At 37.4% G+C, this 19,863-nt stretch overlaps 1 protein-coding gene across 5 annotated transcripts in view; it reads right to left on the reverse strand.

Annotated features, from left to right (window-relative positions):
- Drat (Death resistor Adh domain containing target) overlaps positions 1-19,863 on the reverse strand; it is a 90,926-nt gene that overhangs the window by 18,191 nt on the left and 52,872 nt on the right. For 4 of the 5 annotated variants that reach the window (XM_067107912.1, XM_067107913.1, XM_067107910.1 and 1 more), the window contains 6 exons: positions 12,539-12,673; positions 12,246-12,346; positions 6,649-6,818; positions 6,218-6,371; positions 5,277-5,424; positions 4,750-4,902 (listed from right to left, as the gene is read on the reverse strand). In XM_067107912.1, the coding sequence (XP_066964013.1) occupies positions 4,750-4,902; positions 5,277-5,424; positions 6,218-6,371; positions 6,649-6,818; positions 12,246-12,346; positions 12,539-12,673 (861 nt within the window). Of the gene's footprint in view, positions 1-648; positions 2,142-2,345; positions 4,903-5,276; positions 5,425-6,217; positions 6,372-6,648; positions 6,819-12,245; positions 12,347-12,538; positions 12,674-19,863 lie in introns of those variants that run through there. The other variant, XR_010853794.1, reaches the window with a different exon arrangement.

A 19,863-nucleotide genomic window follows, 5' to 3' on the forward strand; every position in this document is an offset into this window, starting at 1 on the left:
TGATGCCCACTCTGACTCCCTGACGGACCAGGATTTGGAAGACCTGACGAAGTCTGCCAGTGAGGAAGAAGATACGCCAGGTTCAGGGGAGGAGCAGGAGGAAGAGGAGGGCGGTCTGACTTTGGAACGTCTGTCCCACATCAAGAGAATGATCAAGGATACGCAGGAGTATGTTTCAACATGGGATCCTTACGTGGAATGCTCCCTAAAGTTTTCAAACATCCTTGATTTAGCATTGGAGCCCTATAATCAAGCCCTCACCACCATGAAAAAGCAGCGACAGCAGCTGCCTATCACCATGTTCATCTAACGGATGAAGAAGGCCCCTCCAAAGCTTCCCAAATCATTTTCTCTTGAATCACCTGAAGTAGTGCCTCCCCAATCACCTGAAGTAGTGCCTCCCAAATCAACTGAAGAATTGCCTCCCAAAGCACCTCCTGAAGGTGAAGAGGCACCCTCAGATGAGTTGTAACTCCTCTGCTTTGCTGTGCAGTCATATCTTTGTCATTCATCGGACTGCACAGCTAATTCATCACCATCATCTTTAATCAACATCCATCACTGGTGAGTACCCGTATGATTTACATATGTAGTAATCTTAATATAAGTGTAGTATTAAATTTTTTTAAATGTGCATACTTTTTAAAATTTTTTGTCTCTCTTTTTTTGTGAATTACTTATAAATACCAGTGGTTCCCTCTAAAAGAAAACGGGATGGCTTGAAACTGTATGAAAGAAAATGTGCGTGGCTGAACACGTAGGGGGGACTGGATTATTTTCACCTACAGCTGTAAGCCATACAGTACGTACACATAAATGTAATGATAAAATGTTTAAGATGGCTTGGAAATTTTATATTAATAATATCATTTCAAAGATTAATAAAGTAATAAGGTAATAGTTTAATGTATATTTGATGTAGGCTGGTATTTTTAGGCATACTTTGGTGTTTGACCTTTCATGGTAGACAGGTATAAGCATTTTTAGAGGGGGTTGTAAGTATTCACGGATTTTAGCTATTCGTGGGGGAGTCTGGAACGCATCCCCCGCGAATACGGGGGGTTTACTGTATTGGTGTTTTAGAGTGCACAGACTAATTGTTTGTCACAGCTCAACCTTCGAACCGGTGTGACTCACTGACTTCAGCTTTTTGGATGAAGAATTCATCATTTCAAAGGAAGAAGTTTCTCTTTGGTTGCTGTTATGTGTTCTGGTTCCCTTTGCCACCTACTCAAGAGCAGCTTTCAACAATCATGGCTAGCATAGTTACTGTCCTCGTGGATACTTCCTTCAGGTTGTTGCTGCTGAGGTTTGGGTTTCAACTTGTGCCTCCCTGGTGTTCCTTCAAGTGTTGGGGTTTCCTACATAGAATTACTGCATCATTACATTAACATTCAGTCTCCCTCTCTTCATGACTTCCCCTCCTTTATGCGTTCTCTAGGAGACTATGGTGTTCAGCCACTCATGGGTGAACCAAGCACTGCAGGTATGGTCTTACTGAGAATGCATGGTATCTTGTCACAGTCCACTTGCTATTGGAGAAAAGAACTACTCCCAGCTCATCCACCAGTGTTTTGCCTGTAACATACCCTGTTGAGCCAGTACTACCCTGTCATGCAGTACAGTATGTTCACAATCTCTGACAATATACATACACAGAATAGGGGTTTGCCTGTGACAGGTTTCCACTCAGTGTTTACCAGTACAAGGACAATCTGCTCCTTTTCCAGCCTGTGACTTGCCACCAGTCCCACAATTGCATTCCCATGAAAGGGCATGTACCTGTTCACCTGTACCCTTTACTAGTTCAGGCATTACCAAACAAGGGAGCTGTACTTGTTGGCTAACCAAGGTCCAGAACTCTTTCCAGGTGCAGGTCTTCCACAGCCTAGAGTGCATTAAACAGTGCTGACTGTACTGACTTTGGTGCCATGGCCCCATGAGCACACACTGGAGTAACTGGTGTAGGACCCAGGAACTGCCATCACTTTGCAGCAGGAAATTCTACCAGTTCAAAGCTCTATGCTTTAGGCTGGGGAACAGCTGTCAGTTTGGGCCCATTTGAGTGTACATATGTGCTGCAGAACAATGATCACTGGTCTCATCTCCTGCACAAACAAAGTACAGGCAGTTTGTTACACCTGGGGATCGTCGTAAGCCGGAAAATCGTCGAAAATCGTCAAAAATCATAAGAAAACCTTACTTTTAATGCTTTGGGTGCGTGAAAACGATGTAAACTGCATTATTGAGTTTTACATCAAAAAAACCTTCAAATTATGATTATTCTGCCGTTTTGCCACAAAACAAAGATGAATATATTTGAAAAAGCGTTCGTAAGCCGGAACCGTCGTAAACCGGGGACTCTTTCTTTCTGTGAACTAGCTCATTTTGACATACCACTTATCATCTTAAGGATGCACACTGAGAATGATCCTTGTCTGCTCATCAACATTTTGAAGTGGCAAACAGTGTTGCTAGCCCTGCAAACATTCAGTGTTTTATGAGTCACTCAATACTGTTAAGGGGTGACAGTACATCCAGTAACTTGCATCCACAATCTAGGGGGGGAGGACATTTTCCCTTCACCCTGTCAACTAGCAAGGCAGATGTCTTCAAGAAGCAAAGGTCACCACACTGTTGAACTGTTATCAGGTACATTTCATGATGGATAAATTTTTCGGTAGCTTGGCTCTGCTACCAGGGGTATGTAGTAGAAATTAGTAATCCTTACTTCTTCACAGGGGATGGCTTTTCAAGCTCTCAGGATCACTGGTGACTGATCTTTTCACAGTGCAACCAACAAAGAGCTTTTGTTGTTTTCTTCTCTGGTGCCATGTCCCTAGTCTGCCCTGGTGGATGCCTCCCAGTACCCCTAGGACATAATGGACTCCTACGCCTTTTACCCCCCACTCTCTGACCCACCAGGTGATCAACTGCATGTTGATATCACACTTGAGGGCTCAGAGACATTGATATCCTCATTTTCCCTTCACAAGTGGTTTTACTGCTCTAATGGCACTTGGTAGTCTCCCAAAGAGATTCTCTGTAGTCCACTCTTCAATCCAGGAGAAATGAACCATCTTCTTCTGTGCTGAAGAAGAGGACTGTATCTTCAGTTGCAGCCTTGATTCAGTGGATTGGGGACCTCCTTACCTACTTTCATTGAATCAAGCTTTTCTCAGTCACTTTGGTGAAAGACTATCTGCTTTCTCAGTTGTGGCCATTTTGTTTATGCTTGTAAGAAGCTTTGATCAGTCTTACTATCTTTGTCCAAGACCTCGCTTGCAGGACTGTCATTCACTGAGAATCATGGACTCTTCATCCAGTACTCAGAGGGTAGGAATCACATTCATGCTCATTACTTCCTGGGTTTGTGGTCAAGATTAGAGGCCTCTATGCTTGATTGAGCTTTTTATGCTACTAAAGTAGGACCTGACCACTTATATCAAATTTTAGCACCTCTTGGTCATACCAACCAACTAAAGAAGTAGGTTTAGGAACACCATGTTTCTTTCTGGCTTTGTGATGTATTAAATGAGCTTATGCCACTTACGTCAAGTAGACAGTCTACCCCAAGTACATGTTGGACCATATCCAGATGTAAGTTGCTACTCAACTGTGCAACCAGTCTGGGAGCTTCAGCAAATAAGATGCAACTCCATCTGCTCCTCCATTTAACAAGGAGGTGGGCAAAAGGGCTATATTCAGAACTTATCAACCATATTAGCGAGATGTAACTGCCATCTGACTTATGCATCCTCTATGGAGATAGTTAATGATTGCTAACTAAAACAAGGCTCTAGACACCTCGCTAAGACTCAGGTCCCTAACATTCTGGCATTCCTATGCTGACTTTTGGGACTTTGATCAGGGTTTCCAACTTCCAGTCAGTCATTTGACAGAGACAACATCCCACCTAAGAAGCAAGTCTCGTACATACAAAGTGATGGTTTATATTTCTGTAAGAACAAGGAAATGCATCCAAGTAATTTGTATTTTTCCCATGTATACAATTTATCATATTACGCACCTCAACCACCTCACTTTGTCCCTCATGCCAAAGGAAAATGGTGGGTAAGGGGTGTTCCACCAAGTTACACTGACATTTCAGCTTGCTCTGAGGAATACTCTACCATAAAATGTTCTGGCTTGTATAGCAAGGAAAAATACTAATTACTTTTTCATTTTTTACTCTGTGATTTTAAAAAAATCAGGCTGTGCTTTGTGATTTTAAAAAATCAGGCTGTACTTGGAAGCATGACACTGAAAGTCCAGGGGCTCAGGGTTTGATTTGATATCACCAGGAAATTAAAAAAACAAAATCTATGTTATATAGAATAAAACACACATTAGTAGCTATCCACTTTTTTGTCCAAATAAACATACAACTAGTTACTGGGAACATAACTAGGGAAGAGCTATGAGATTAAGATTGATGCTTTGTAAAATTCATTGCTGAGGTATACCTGTTAACCACCAGCTTTTTATGTAATTTCAACTGTAGTTTTCCCAAACTTTAATGAGTATCTATTTAGTTACTCTTGAAAACCTCAAAACTTTGTCCTCTTAAAAAGCTGGTCAGTGTAATATGGAAAATGAATTTTTGAGGTAATAATTCATGAGCTGTGGAAGGGCTAATTCCTAATTCTGTTAATGGTTACTTCATGCAAGATATCAAACTATTGTACTGTATTATGTTACCCATGCTGAGTATACTGCACTATGAACAGGGATGTTATCTTTTCTTACCTCGCCATTTGCCACCAGATGCACAAGGTTCTTCAGCTGATTGAGTGTCCCAAACTCAATTGGAATAAGGTGGTGATTCTCCTTCTCAGCCTCATCACTAAACCGAGATATGAGTCCTTCTGCATGCTCTGAACTCATTAACACCACACCACCCTAGTAAAGGATGGTACAACTTAGGATCACTAAATAAAACCTATAAAAACAGTTGCTATACTGCACCATCTGTGTATTCTATCTTGAAACACTTCTGGCAAATAACTGTTTGCATTTTCATATGCATCACATATAGTAACTAGAAAAAGTAATTCTTGTCAGTTATCCAATATTTCATAAAGTTTATGTTTATAGCTGTTACGTGACATCTAGTATAAGAAACTTACAATGCACAAAAAAAATGGTCTTTTGAATAATAAAATCAAAGAAAAGAAAAGGGATGATGGACTTTATTACAGAATTAACAGTGTAAAATTAAAAATATAAAATGAAACTTGGAGTAGCAGCACTAATCAAAATCTCATAAAACGTACCTCAGCCAAGCACTTCAAAGCTCTACGTAGGGAACGTGAAGTTGCACTGAAATCAATGACAATATCAACTGGTCCACCACATGCATCTTTTGTTCGTTCAACCAGTTGTTCCTCATACAGATCTTCATTCCACTGAACTACGTTTACCCTGGTGGAAAAAAAATAGTATTTTAATATCAATGCAATATTCCAAGTCCACCATCTATAACCACAGAGAATAAAATATCTCTATGGTGAAATACAGCACAGGTGCAATTGCCAGTCTTGCTGGCTATCCAATGCATGATAAATCATATACAGCAACTGTGTTTCAAATTTTATCTATAGATCAGACTGCTTTTACAATTAGTACTTGGATTGTTTTTCCTATCTTATTCTCCTTGATGTATCACCAGTTTTTAAGGCTTATTCTTGGGACAAAACTTTACGTGTTAACTAAATGGACTTTCAATACAAAATGGCACTATGGCTTCAAATGCTACTAAAAGATGATAATTATTATTAAGATTCCTTAATGCAACATTCATTAAGTTGCCCTTAGTGTGCTCATATACTGCAGGCAAGTATATGTTGGCTATATAGTCTATAATTCTTAGTAAAGTGCTACACTTGTAGCATCTATTTTTGCATTTAGATTTCCTGTTAGATTATAGGCTATATGAACGAAAATGCCTGTTGGATATGAACTAGGACCAAAAATTCTGATATTAGCCTGAAGACAGAAGTTAGTCCCAATGGAAGTTAAAGCACAAAGTGTACAAGACAAAAGGGAGTGCAAATGAATAATATGAAATTAAAACGTTAATGGTAATATGTACGGGAAGATAATGTCCAATATCTATATTTTGTCCTGTACTGCACATATACATTATAGTAAATATATCAGTGCACCCACAGTAACCCTGAAAATCTACAGCTTCAGAATATCCTTCTTTACTTGCCTCAAATACTCATTCGCAATGGATATGCCTTCATCCCTGAGGCATGCAACTGCAATGGTGATTTTATCCCTCTTATCAGGCCAGTAGAACCGAGCAATTCTGAGAGCCCATAATGCAAGACCACCAGTACCAACAACAAGTATCTTACATTTACCTTGAAAGAAATGGGAAAGAATTTAATAAACCAAACTCTCATTCAGAAATGATATTGAGGTAGCCATCTCACAGGTGTGCTTAAAATATCTACATAAATTATTACCTCCACATAAATTTTTACTCTTACACTTACTTTCCATACAGATGTCATACCATAGCTTCATAATTCTATTTTTTAGTAATTAAAACATTAATACTAAAATGTTCAGCATTTAAAATAAATTTTAAAGGCAAGGTAGTAGTTTGTATGCTCCCAAGAACTCATGGTAGCTCACCTGTTTCACCTTTTTCTGCTAAGACCTTCTCAACATGCTGATGAGCACTAAAGACGGTATTCATGGCCCAGAGTGCTCCAGAAGGTAACATAGCTGCTGTACTGAGGTTGATATTATCAGGCACTTTAATTAAATACTGTGTCTCAGGGACTGCCACATATTCTGCATACCTATTAAAAAGAAATTATGCTTTAGTCATGACATCATGACATTCTTGAATAATCATATTTGAGATAGTCTTAACATTTATATACAGTATAGTTGTCTAGATCTAAGCTACATATATTTTTTCATAACCATATTCATGAGCAGAAATCATGTAAATTGCAATGATTCACAAAAATTGATAGTTAAAAAAATTATCCTAAACTTATGTAAATCTAATAATTGTTTTTGTAAAAACTGGTTTATATTAAATGGCAATGGAAATTTTTCATAGAAAGGTGGGGGAGATTAAATCTAAGCTCTGATGGATATGGGAATAAGGTTAGCATCATCAACTCAAAATACTTGATGAAAAATATAGGTCTGCAGACACCTCCTCCAAAGGGGAAAAGGCAAGTAGATGAACACAACTATAAGTATATGGAATAGGAAGCAATATGCTAGTCAATGATGAACTAACCAAAATGTATGAAGACAATGAAAGAAGAGTTAAAAAATGAGGAAAAAAATAGTACAGTATAGCAAAAATAAACAAAGGTAAAGGGTATGCAATATGGTAAGCAAAGCCATGACAAACAAAACTTGGAGTATGGTATGAAAGTAGAGGAAATGGTGCAGGAAGAAAAATTGTGAAAGGCTGTTTCAATAAAAAAAAATATAGTTCAGCCTCTTTATTATCAAGTAACTACAGAAGTACTGTACAAAAAAGTTGTCTGTTAATTTCTATATAGAGAATAAAGATTTCAGAATATTAAATGGGCATCACAAGAGCAGAGGGTAATGAAAGACACTCAAGGGCTAGTGATATTACTACATTTAACTGTTATAAAATCTAGTAAGAAAACAGTTGCAGGTATATCAGAAAAATTTAAGATAAATGTTCATATCGGTCACAGATCATCGAAATGCCCTTCATTGTTCATCACAATTAAGGAAGAAACTACAAAAACCAGGAGAAAAATGAACTCCCAGGGAACTACTGTTATGTGTAGGTGACTTGGCTCAATGCAGAGGATGAGGTCTCTGAAATGTTTAAAAGATAGAAGAGTGGAATAGTGGAAAGGACAATGCTGACAATAGAAGTGGTGTGAAAGCTTTGAGGATACAATGAGTAATTGCAATATCATGTATCTAATATAATAGATAGCCAGAATTTCAAAATGTAAAATTAATTAATTTTCAAGATGGATGAGAAGGATCATATTGGGTGAAAGACAAGCCTCTCAGAAATAGTAATCAAGATTAAATTTTCTGCTCATGGCATGTGCACAAACTGCTTGTACTATATACTTAAATAATTCTTAATTTCCAAAGCTTACCATGAGACCACCTGGCATGTATGACTAGTTAAGATCCATGGAGACTTAGTATCTGATTAGTAACAGAACAAAAATTTTTGTCACAAGCATAAAATCTGTACATGTACAAGCAGGCTACAGTGTAGATGTGGACAAGTGAAAAGAATATAAAGATTTTTCAGACTGTGTGGCTACAAAAGGCTATAATTCATCACTTTTATGTTTAAATGAGAAAGTTCCTGAGAAAAATTATGTCCAGAGGCAAGAAACTAGATAGATGTGATACCAGTATGAGATGAAACAAGGGCAAAGCAGTTAGTCAGAAGAGTAATACAATAGTAGCAAGATCAAATAATTAGAGAGGCCTAGAAAATCATGGAAAAGAGCACAAATCTAGACCTGAAACCAAATGAGAACTTGGCAGAAAGTATACAAGGCTCAGCTAACGAAATTTAAAGGTTTTGTCTTCTCTTTATATGACAGATTTCTTGCAGATCCTGACAGCTAATCACATTCAGTGGATAAAAATATGGGCTCACAGGGAATATCACTCATGGATGTATGCTATGCACCAAATGCTCAACTGAATTGAAACATAGGCTTTCCCTACAGTACCCCCACCAATTTTATATACAGTACTGTATTCCATTTTCCTACAATACTTTTAGTATCTGCAAATAAAAAATATTTTGTCATATTTTTACTTATTCCAGGGTTGTGATTCATTAACATTTTGATCCTGACATGTCTCAGTTGAGGAAACCCTAAGGCATGAGAAGCTAACACTTAAGGAAATTCCTTCCTCCTTGAGGCAGATCCTCATAGTTTGCTTTGACCCTCGCTGTATCTTTGACCATGAGGGATCAAGAATATTTGCGTAATATTTCTCACTCTCTTCATCTGATTTTCACGTTTTACCTTCGTGCTGTAATGGAATTTCACCTTATTTGTATGCTTGCACATACATATTCAGACTGAAGCCTGTCATAAATTTGTTTTTCTTCATTCCAGATTATGGCTAGACCAGGACAGTTTTTATAGTAGTTCTTGCCATCCTTCCTTTTAATTTGTGAATGAATCCTCTTGGCAACTATCATGCTACAGACACAAACTCCCATTTCGTAAAAGGAAGCTCAAGTAATATTCTTCAATCTCTCTTTTCCCCAACTAGGCCAGGAATCACTCCCATTCAACGATGAATAAAAATTCTGGAGAAGCACTAAAGATGAGAAAATCTACATTTACTATCATTCCAGATCTGGTAGAATGAAGCTGAAGATTCTCATAGATGGGCCTTTTCCTTGCAAATCTTACTCCAATGCTGTACGTATAAGAATCTCTTGAAGAGGAGTTGCCAGTAAGCCAAAATAGTAAATGCTTGAGACCTCATTGCCAATGATCCCTAAAGAAGAAAGACTTACTGCAGGGTTCCAAGCATGATCAGCAGAGGCAGGTACCTAATAATTAAGACCTTCAATATACAGTAACCCATGTTGAAGAAACAATTACTGCCATGCTTGTGTCTTTATTACTACAAATGTTTTGAATCTCTCCTGAAGAAAGGTAAAGGGGACCTTTGATTTTGCCACATTCTCCTTAAATCATGGTTGTAGGAAATACTGTACCAATAACAAAGAAGAAAAGGTTAATCTACTCCAAACTGCTGCCCATGGCCATTTCAGACCTTACCACCAATGACAGCAAAAGCATAGGCAGGTATACTATTAAGCCAGGTGCTTCAAATAAATCAAAATTCTGACAGAACCCTTGAATGAAGGAGACAAATACAATTCTTTTGATTCTCTCCTTCAGAAAAGGGAGGGTCATCCTCAATTTCACCAGCAACAAAAAGGATCTCCTAGGCAACTTTAGAGAAAAGACAATCCTCCACTCCCACCTTTAGGACGAACAGAATTTCAAATCTATCCTGTACCACTTATTTGACAAGGAATGTCCATCAGTCAAGGAGGGAAATACTGTTCTTCTCTCTAAAATGAAACATGTAAATAGTTGTTCCAAATTCACCTCAACATATACAGTACTGAACTACCTCCATACATCAAGATGATCAGGGTATCTAGTTTCCATTTAGTGCAGAAACGACTTGGTTCTGATGGTTACAGGTCTGCAATCTCCACCAATGTGCACCTTTACACCCTTTGTCTCCAGAACTTTTGTTTACCGTACTTACATTCTCCGCCTTTTGCTCACCAATGCCTCATTGATAAAGTTAAGCCTATCTCTCAGGCATGTTAACAAAAACTTGTAAGACAGTCAGTGTGCATAACTTACACATTTAATCCTCCAGTGTTAAAAGTAACCCTGTTAGGTCTGGAACCTTTCCTAAAACAGATGTAAGGTTTCACAGTAGTCATCATGTTGGACAATACAACAGCAGTACCATTACTAAAGCATCAAGGAGAGCCTTTATCCCTAGTTCTTTGTCTCTGAACTCTATCCCTAGTTGTTTATCACTAAGCATTAGAAATATTCCCCTATGCAGAGGCCTCAGACTTTCTCCTCATTGTCCTTCGTCTCTGGTGTCACTAAATCTTGGTGGACTCTGGAAGAATCAAGTGATGAGCTAGGAGAGATGCCTATTTTCTGAAGTTTTAAAAGTAAATATTAAGCATTTGGGCCTCTCCTCCAGTGGATGGATCTGTCAACAACATAGCTCAACAAGAATTTACTTCCTCTCTTCTCCCAGACTCAGCAGCCAAGAAAGTGAATGCCATGATGGACTCTTAGAACACTGAGGAAGACTATACATTCTGATTTTTCATTCTCTTGAAGTCCACAGTTGACACGCTTATAATTTCAAAGTTGCCCAATATGTCTTACTTCTATGTAGTGGTCTCAACAGAAGTGTTACATGTATGTACAGTATATAGATTTTGTCTCCTGACATAAAACCCACTGGAACTCATGTATTAACCCAGTCTTCCCTGCAACCTCAAAGAGCATTGCACCAAAAACCAGTTACCCTCCATTTTCTCTCTCAGTATTTCAGGTTGGAGAGGCACCTACAGCCTTAAGAGGAAAAATGGAGGGTCTCTATATTTTGGTGGAATACATAAAGAGGCTGGCAGAGAAGATTCAGTATGAATGGGAGTTGCTCAAATATCTCTATTAAGAGATAAATGCACCACTTTGTTGCCAGATGTAGGCCTCTCACCTGTCTGCCCAGTCTTTGTTGGTCTCCAATAAATACTAATTGTTCACCATGAAATGTTACAAAACAGTCTTTCACCAAGTTATTCTCTCTTAAAACTTGAATCCTATAAACGACTTGGGTATTTCTTCTGTAAATCTTGATGTGCACAGTCATCCTAAATGACCTTACACTTGTGCCAAGTTAGAGCTCTGAAAAGATGCATTCACCTCACTAAAACTGTCTCTTCAATCAAAAGAACACTGTATCCTTCTAGCATAAGAAGTTATCAAATAGTCTTTTGTCACTTCTTTTCTAGATCAGGGTTTCTCTCACTAGAATTTGAGAGTACAGTGCTTGGGATTTGTCTAGTTTAGTCACAATTGGACACAACTTACTTGTTGCCTAAGTAAAAACTTAAATGCTTGGTGTATTATAAATCCAAACTTACATTATCTTCTTACTTCAGGGATGCTGTACCTAGGGTGTTTTTGACCTTGCGATGGCCTCAGACAGGAAATCGGGCAGTCCCCTTTCCAACTCCAAGCCACTTCATCTAACTCAGTCATGTTTTCTTTCTTTAGGTCATCATTCAGCTCATGCTATGACCTTTCCAGGTAATGTGCATCTTAACCCAAACCTTACTGTGCCAAGCTAATTCTCTCAAGCCACACCAAAGATAATGAGCATGTCTCTGATGGTCTTTCTAGCTAAATAGATATTCACCTCCAACATGGAAATGCTTTGAGATTTGTAAATCATCAATGTTTTTAAAAAAAAATTTCAAGTCACATTCATACAAGCTACTGTCCTCCAGTCTTTCATGAACAAATGTAATAAACTTTATTGTGGCAATGATTTGTTTCTACTACTATAACAAGAAATTTATTACTTCTTCAGTGTGGCAATAGCTTGTGTCTAGTAAACATGGAATTGAAAAAAAATATTCTAACTTTGCTACAGCAGTCAAATAATGAACTCACCCAGGAGGATGGCCTTCATATGGGTATACGATGACTCTGTCCCCAACTTGCAGATCTGTCTCTCCTACCTCTTCACCAAGAGCATCTACTGTGCCCGCAACCTGCAGTAGCATTTGATACGTAGTTGGGTAATATTCATTATCCATTACTTTTGGTTCAAACTCCACATATCAAGACTGTCTTGAGAAATAATACTGTGTATAAAAAATCAGCCTTCATTAATGACAATGCCCTATGACAAAAGTACAGTAATGCAACACTGGTTACCAACACACTGGAGGGCTAAAACTTACCTCATAGCCTGGGAAAAGGGCTGTGTCCCTGACAGAATGATGAAGAGGTGAACCACAATGTAGGGCTTCAACAGATTTGATGCTTGACGATGATGATGCTGAACGTAATCTATAGCAAACCCCTGCATTACGCACCTGCAAGAACAAAATAGTATTCAACATGCTCATTTATCAAGAGAATGCTTTCATTCTCAATGATGTCTTTCTTTTCTCCCACAAAATTTTTGCGACTCATCTCTCAGATTAATGTCATCTAACAGTTCTGGTCATTTTGCCCTGTACCCTTTCAGGATTTACTCTGCAGACCACTTTTTTCTGGTGCTGACCATGAAATATATTTTATTTGTTTCAGTTTATTAAATTTGCTTTAAGGATTCTTTTAATTTGTTTTCCTCTCTATATCATTTTCAGTATGTATTGCTTGATTATCCCCTCCATTTTTCTTTATGGACAGGATAAAGTAGTAGATCAGTCACTCTACCTTCCTTCAAACAGTAAACCACCAAGCATGGTGTCAAATGTATTTTTAAAAAATATATTGATTAAAAAAAGGGGGTTCATAGTTTATTCATATTGTCAAAAAATTGCCATTTATTCCCCTTGAATAAAATTTCCTAGTTTTCTTGAATACTTATTTTTGATGTATTTCCCAGTTTCTATGAAAAATGCGTTGATGTGATTGTTTTGCTCCACAGAAGAAGTTTTTATTATATTAACTATAGCAATGAGTTTGTATGAATTAGTACATTAATATTTAAAGTAGTAAAACACCTTTTTCGCAAATTTTATCCATCTCTATAAAATTAAATGACGTCTGATTGCAGTGTTGTCAAACTTCTTCCTGTGGAGAATGTATATGTTATTTTCTTGTTGTAAGGGCACATGCCAGTAGTTTAAGCTTGCCTTCTGGACGAAACCCCTTTTTTTGTATGTTGGGTTACGATTAAACTACTTAATGTTTGTGTTTTAGTTGATGCTTTGTTACGTAACCCTGTAGTTTTGTAGATGTGACAACTGTGCTATCCAATATACTCCTCCCGAGTTTTCTTCCCAGGTGGGAACATGAAGCTCTGCCTGTTTTTGCAGCAAACTCAGAAAGGCAAGTTGTAGAAGAAATTCTCGTAAAAATCCAGCCCCATCACCTCGTGAACTGTCGTCGTCATTGCAGTAATTTCTTCATAAGAATATTCTGAAATCCCCATTTTTTGGCTATTTATGTTTCCTCTATCGAAGTAACGTAACGTTTTGTCAATTTTGCAGTAATATGTTAATGTTTTCTTGCTTCTTAATGTAACTTGGATGATTGTTGTGTCCTTTAAATATTAATTATATGTGTTAAACTTTTAAATGCGTATTTGTGAACCGTGTGGCATCACCCAAAAGAATTGGTGCAGGAAATATAGTTGATTGTTTCTCAACTGCACTTTGTTGGAAAGAATATAATGTTTCTTGACTTCATGGTACATTTAAGTAAGTTAGTAAACTCTCAGCACTGTAACTTGGTCTCATTCAAAGCTAGGGCAGGAGGGCTTAAGGTTGAATGAAATCGTACCGAATGTGGGCCTAAAACTTTAAAGTTTCACCACATTCTTTGCTAGTTATAGTAGTACTTTGCTTTGGTCCTTCGAACCGGATGCCATAACGATTCACAAAGGAATTTTTTGGATGTTAAAGATAATTTACGATAAAGTGGATGGCTATTAAGTTTTTAGGTGATGGATTTGGTGAGTAGCTATAAAGTCATTTTATGGAACATATTGTTCGTGGCACGTGTCCAAAGCCATTTGAACTTAGAGCAGATTTATTTTGTAAGTATTGAATTACTTGGAGTGTTTTGCCAAGTAATCTATTGTTTATGGAACATGATTGTTCGTATTTAGTGATTACTCTGTGAAGAAATTCTTGTTGAATTTCATAGCTATTTTGAACTTAGGTTTTCGTGACAAGATGTATTTTGTGAAGTGATGAAGAGCACGTGGTCAAATTGTCTATCATTCAGTGAATGTTATTCGACCTATGAATAAGATTAGTTATATTTTCAATCAGGTTTAGATAATTTGCCATACATTTTTATATTTGAGCAAGTTTCTTATTGATCCATTTAACAAGATAATGGATTCCAAGATTAGGGGTAGTTATTGAAAGGGAAATTATTTCCTTACAAGATTTGCTTGATGAGACAGATAACTGCATTGGTGATACTGATACACCAAAATCGACCTTGTAATGTATGAACGTTGTCTTATTGAGGGTCTACGACGTTTGAAGATAGTTGGTCACAGAATGTGACGATTATTTCACAGGATAGTGAATATGATAGTTTATGTAGAAGTTATAGAGCAATAACTAGATGTGTAAGGAAAGCTATTGCTACTGCACAGAAAAACTATGAGCGAGATTGACACGGGAGATATAAATCAACAGCCCGCTTTGCCTCCTCCTTCAGCTCCCATTAACCCTCTCCCTCCCCTAAACTCCCAGCAATTAAGATACCTGAATTTAGCGGTGGGGAAGAACAATGGCTTGCATTTTGGGATATATTTAACAGTTTAGTTCACGATCGTATGGATATTTCCAATGTGATTAAGTTTTCTACCCTCAGAGCTAGTTTAAAGGATAACGCCTTTAAAGCCATAGAAGGTTTGCCTGTCACTAATGCCAATTATTCAGTAGCTATTCAGACCCTTAAGGAGAAGTATGATAATAAGGACAAATTGAAACGTAGACTTATGTCCAAGTTAACGCATTTAGTCCCTCCCAGTCATACAATAGAGGATTTGAACACGTTCAAATTGGAATATGAGAAGATTATCTTACAAATGAACACATTGAATTTAGATGTAGAAATTATGAACCCCATTTTCTCTAGTATAATATGCGAGAAATTATCACCTGAAACACGTAAGGCTATAGCTAATAAACATAATAGTATGTCTCTTGATTTAAAAGCAAATTTCCTCAGGTTTGAAATATGTTTGTGAATTAATGGAATTTTGTTACGAAGGTAAGAATTCTAATAAGAGAAAACGTGATCAGGTAACTATTCTAAAGTGATTCCCTCAAATGTGCAAAACGTGCAGAGAGCACAACAAAGTAACAGTAAGCCTAGTAATGGGGTAAGCACGATGCCTTCTTACCATTTGGCTTGTGTGTTTTCGCTCATCGAACCATGCCATCTCCCAACGCCCTTTCTTCCCAGCAGAGTTATTGTAAGACTTTCAAAACCATTGATAGTAGTTTTGTGTGTGTTTTAGTCTGACATCCATTTGTTAAATATTTATTAGATTAATCCCGTGCTTTGCTTGCCTCAAAGGAGGTCATTAATTGTTCTCTGAATGTATTGTAACAAAACCATTGATAAAGGGTAATATTTTATGTGATGGGCCTCATTAGAAACAAACGATGATTTGATGATTTGTAAGAAAACAGAAAACCCTGTTAATCCTGCTCCACCAAAGTTGAGTGTAAATAGTACTAATGTTAGTAAGTCAAATGTTAATTCTGGGAAATCTCATAATGATTCTAAAGGTGCTGTAAGTAAAGGTGATTCCCCAGTAGTTATGACTGCTTCTTTGGGTATTGATCATTCTCAGACTAATAAGAGTTCTGTTTCGACTGCTCTTCCTACTGCTAATGTAATTGTGTCAGGGAATGGACATCGTTCCTTTGGGAGAGCACTCTTTGATTCTGGTGCACAAAGAACGTTTATTGCAAAGGAATTAGCTCATAAGCTTAGTCTACCGTCCATAGCAACAGTAGCCTTAAAGGTAAAACCATTTGGCAGTGATGCCATGGAAGTCAATTGTAATATAGTAAGAGTTGTGGTGAGACTAGGTAAGATTCGTACTGTCATTAATGCCATTGCATTCGATAGAGTTAATTCCAGAATTTATTCTCCAGGTTTAAGTAAGTCAGCTGCGTTCTTGACGAGTAAAGGCATAAAATTAGCAGATAATGATTTAAATTCAGATGAAGTGAATGGTATAGAATTGGTCATTGGAGCTGATTACTATGGAAAATTCATTCACAACCGTCAAATTTGCTCTGGAATACAGATATTGAATAGTTCTGGTGGTGCACTAATTTTGGACCTCTTCCTAGTTGGTCTTATGACAATGTAGAATCTAATGAGATTACTACATCAAATGTATGTTGTTCAAGAATAGAGTAGAGGAAATCCTATCAATTCTTGTTGTGAAGTTAGAAAATTATGGGATTTAGAAAGTGTTGGTATCCGTCAATCTGAAATTAGTCCTGAAGAAAGAGAATCAGTTAAGTGTTTTAAGGATAAAGTAAAAAGGGTTGACAATAAGTATGAAGTGTCCTTACCATTTAAAGATGAAAGTAGACCGCCTGTTAACTATAGAATAGCCATTGGTCAATTAAATTCCTCATACATAGATTCGAATCTGACCCATCCTTGTATGCTCATTATGATAAGATTATCCAAGATTACGTTCAGTCTGGGTTTATAGAATTAATTCCCTCAGACTCCCTATTATAGGCATTATTTACCCCACCATGCTGTATTGAAGGATTCAGAAACAACTCCCCATTCGAATAGTTTTTAATGCTTCTTCCAAGGCTAAAGGAGAACTTTCCTTAAATGATTGTTTATTAACTGGTCCCTCATTAACTACTAAACTTTTTGATGCCCTGTTGAGTTTCCGTACAAACCCAGTAGCTGTGATTTCAGATATCAGTAAAGCCTTTTTTTGGATAGGCATTTCACCTGACTGTCGTGATTGGTTGCAGATTTCTATGGATAACTTATAGCGAGAAATCCACTCCGATTTGAAGTCTGACTGTCGTGATTATTGCAGATTTCTAATAACTGATCCTCGATTTGACCGGTTTTGTGTAGTTTGTTTTGGAGCTACATGCTCCCCCTTTCTCTTGCAGCAAACCCTTTTGCATCATTTATCTTTACATGATAATCCCCTTGCATCATCTCTGATGAAGAATTTCTATGTAGATAATTTTAGTAAAACTTACAAGGATGTGTCAGTCTTGATGGATGAGTATCCAGTAATAAATGAGATTCTTGAAGATGCTAATATGCCTCTACAAGAATGGGTCAGTAATGATTCAGAGTTTAACAGAACCATAGATGTTATCAAAGAAAGAGTGAACGTTTTGGGTTTAGAGTGGTATCTAACACAAGATGAGATGTCACTGAAGGAAGTAAATTGTGAGTATAAAGGACCTTTAACCAAGCGAAAGGTCTTATCAGTAATAGCTCAATGTTTGATCCTCTAGGATTATTGTCACCAATACAGGTGAGAGGTAAATATTTTCTTAAATGTTTGTGGAGTAACTACGGGTGGGATGACCCTTTGCCAGAATCATTATGTTCAAGGTTTGATGAAATTTGCAAATGTATTAGAAATGTAGAAAGTTTAAAGTTTCCTAGGTTTGTTGTACATCCTGAATGTTCCCATTTACATGTATTTTGTGATGCCTCTAACAAGGCATATGGAGCTGCTGCCTTTGTGATTGATTTCAGGAGAAGTGTAAGCAGTTTACTGGTCAGTAAGTGTAAAGTTGCACCAAACCCTAAACAGACTATTCCGCGTTTGGAATTGACAGCCTTGTCCTTGGGTGCAAACTTGCTGGAAGATTAATGCAGAATGATGATTTGAGATTGAGTTCTTGCACTCTCTGGAGTGACTCCATGGTTTCTATTTGTTGGGTGAAGAATAATAATAGTAAAATTCCCTATGTACGAAACAGAGTCACTGAAATTAATGAATTAAGTTTCCTCTACGGTATACCCCCTCTAAGGATAATCCAGCTGATATTCTATCCAGAGGTAGTACTAGTAAAGATTTAGCGCAAAATTCCTTATGGTGGAATGGCCTAAATGGCTTTTAACTGGTGATTATCCCCAATCTTTAGCTACAGAAACTGTGCATGTTAATGAAATTCTTTCAGAACCTAAGTTTGTTAACCCTCCAACCCCATTAATTGACATCCCACGTTACAGTAATTTAAGTAAGCTTAAACGTATCATGAGGTCAATATTGCTTTTTCTTAATAAATGCAGTAAAGGTTCTAAGTTTGTTGTTAACAAAATGAAAGCACTTGTCCTCCTTGAACAAAAGCAACATTTTCTACTACCAGAATGTACCTCTGTGATAAGAATTCACATGGAGTGTCCATGGATATTAAAATTTCTGTAATCAGTTGAACTTATTTGTTGATGAGGAAAATCTAATTAGGTCTCAGGGTCGCATGAAAAACGCTTCCATGTCTTATGATACTCAGTGCCCAATGTTATTGCCTTCCAGAAGTTATTTAACAGTGTTGATAGTTGAACATTTGCATAACATCATCACCATTGTGGTGTCAATTCTGTACTGGTATTGTTGAGGGAAACTTTTTGGGTACCGAAAGCACGACAAGTTATCAAATCAATTCTGTCAAAGTGTGTTTTGTGTCAGAAGTTAACCAAGAAACGGTTGTGTTTGCCTCCTCCTCACCATTACCCACAGAAAGAGTGAGATATGATAGATCTTTCCAATCAGTAGGAGTTGATTATACTGGTGCTATTAATGTTTTTGATCATGAGACTGGCTTGGAGGAGAAGGTCTTTATATGTCTATTTACCTGTACTACGAGCAGGGCAGTTCATTTGAATTGACTCATTCCATGACTGCTTCCGATTTCCTACTGGCTTTTCGACGCTTTGTAGCATATCATTCTCTGCCGAGTCTGATTATATCTGACAATGGTAGGAATTTTGTTGATTTAATAATTTCCTGAAGAAATTATGGATGAACCAGAGGTAAAGTCATACCTTGAAGGAAATTGTGTTAATTGGAAATTCATTACACCGCGAGCCCCTGGTCTGGAGGCTTTTATGAACGCCTTATTGGTGTTCTAAAGGGATGTTTGTCCAAAGCCTTATATCACAAACGTGTATCCTTTGAAGAGTTGAGAACTCTACTTGTTGAGTTTCAAGCTGTGATAAATTCTCGACCACTGACTTATCTCTCCTCTGATCGAGATTGTGAGGCTTTGACTCCTCCATGTTACTTTATGGGCGAAATGTTTGTATTTCCCCTCCTCTTAACAATTCAGCAACTGATGACCCAGATTTCATGAGTTCAAGTGATCTTAGAGAACAATATTTTAGATTATCATCAGTGCTAAGAAAATTTGAATCTTGGAAAAGAACTCTTGTGTCCTTGAGAGAGACATTTTAATTCTAGTGATAATCTCTCTGAGATGTGAAAGTTGGGGACATAGTAATGGTAGACTTAGAAGATCATCTGGATGTACTCTAAATCCCTCCTCTCTCATTGGGTGATTTAAATTTGATG

This window comes from Macrobrachium rosenbergii, chromosome 8 (assembly GCF_040412425.1).
Source record: "Macrobrachium rosenbergii isolate ZJJX-2024 chromosome 8, ASM4041242v1, whole genome shotgun sequence".
NCBI lineage: Eukaryota > Metazoa > Arthropoda > Malacostraca > Decapoda > Palaemonidae > Macrobrachium > Macrobrachium rosenbergii.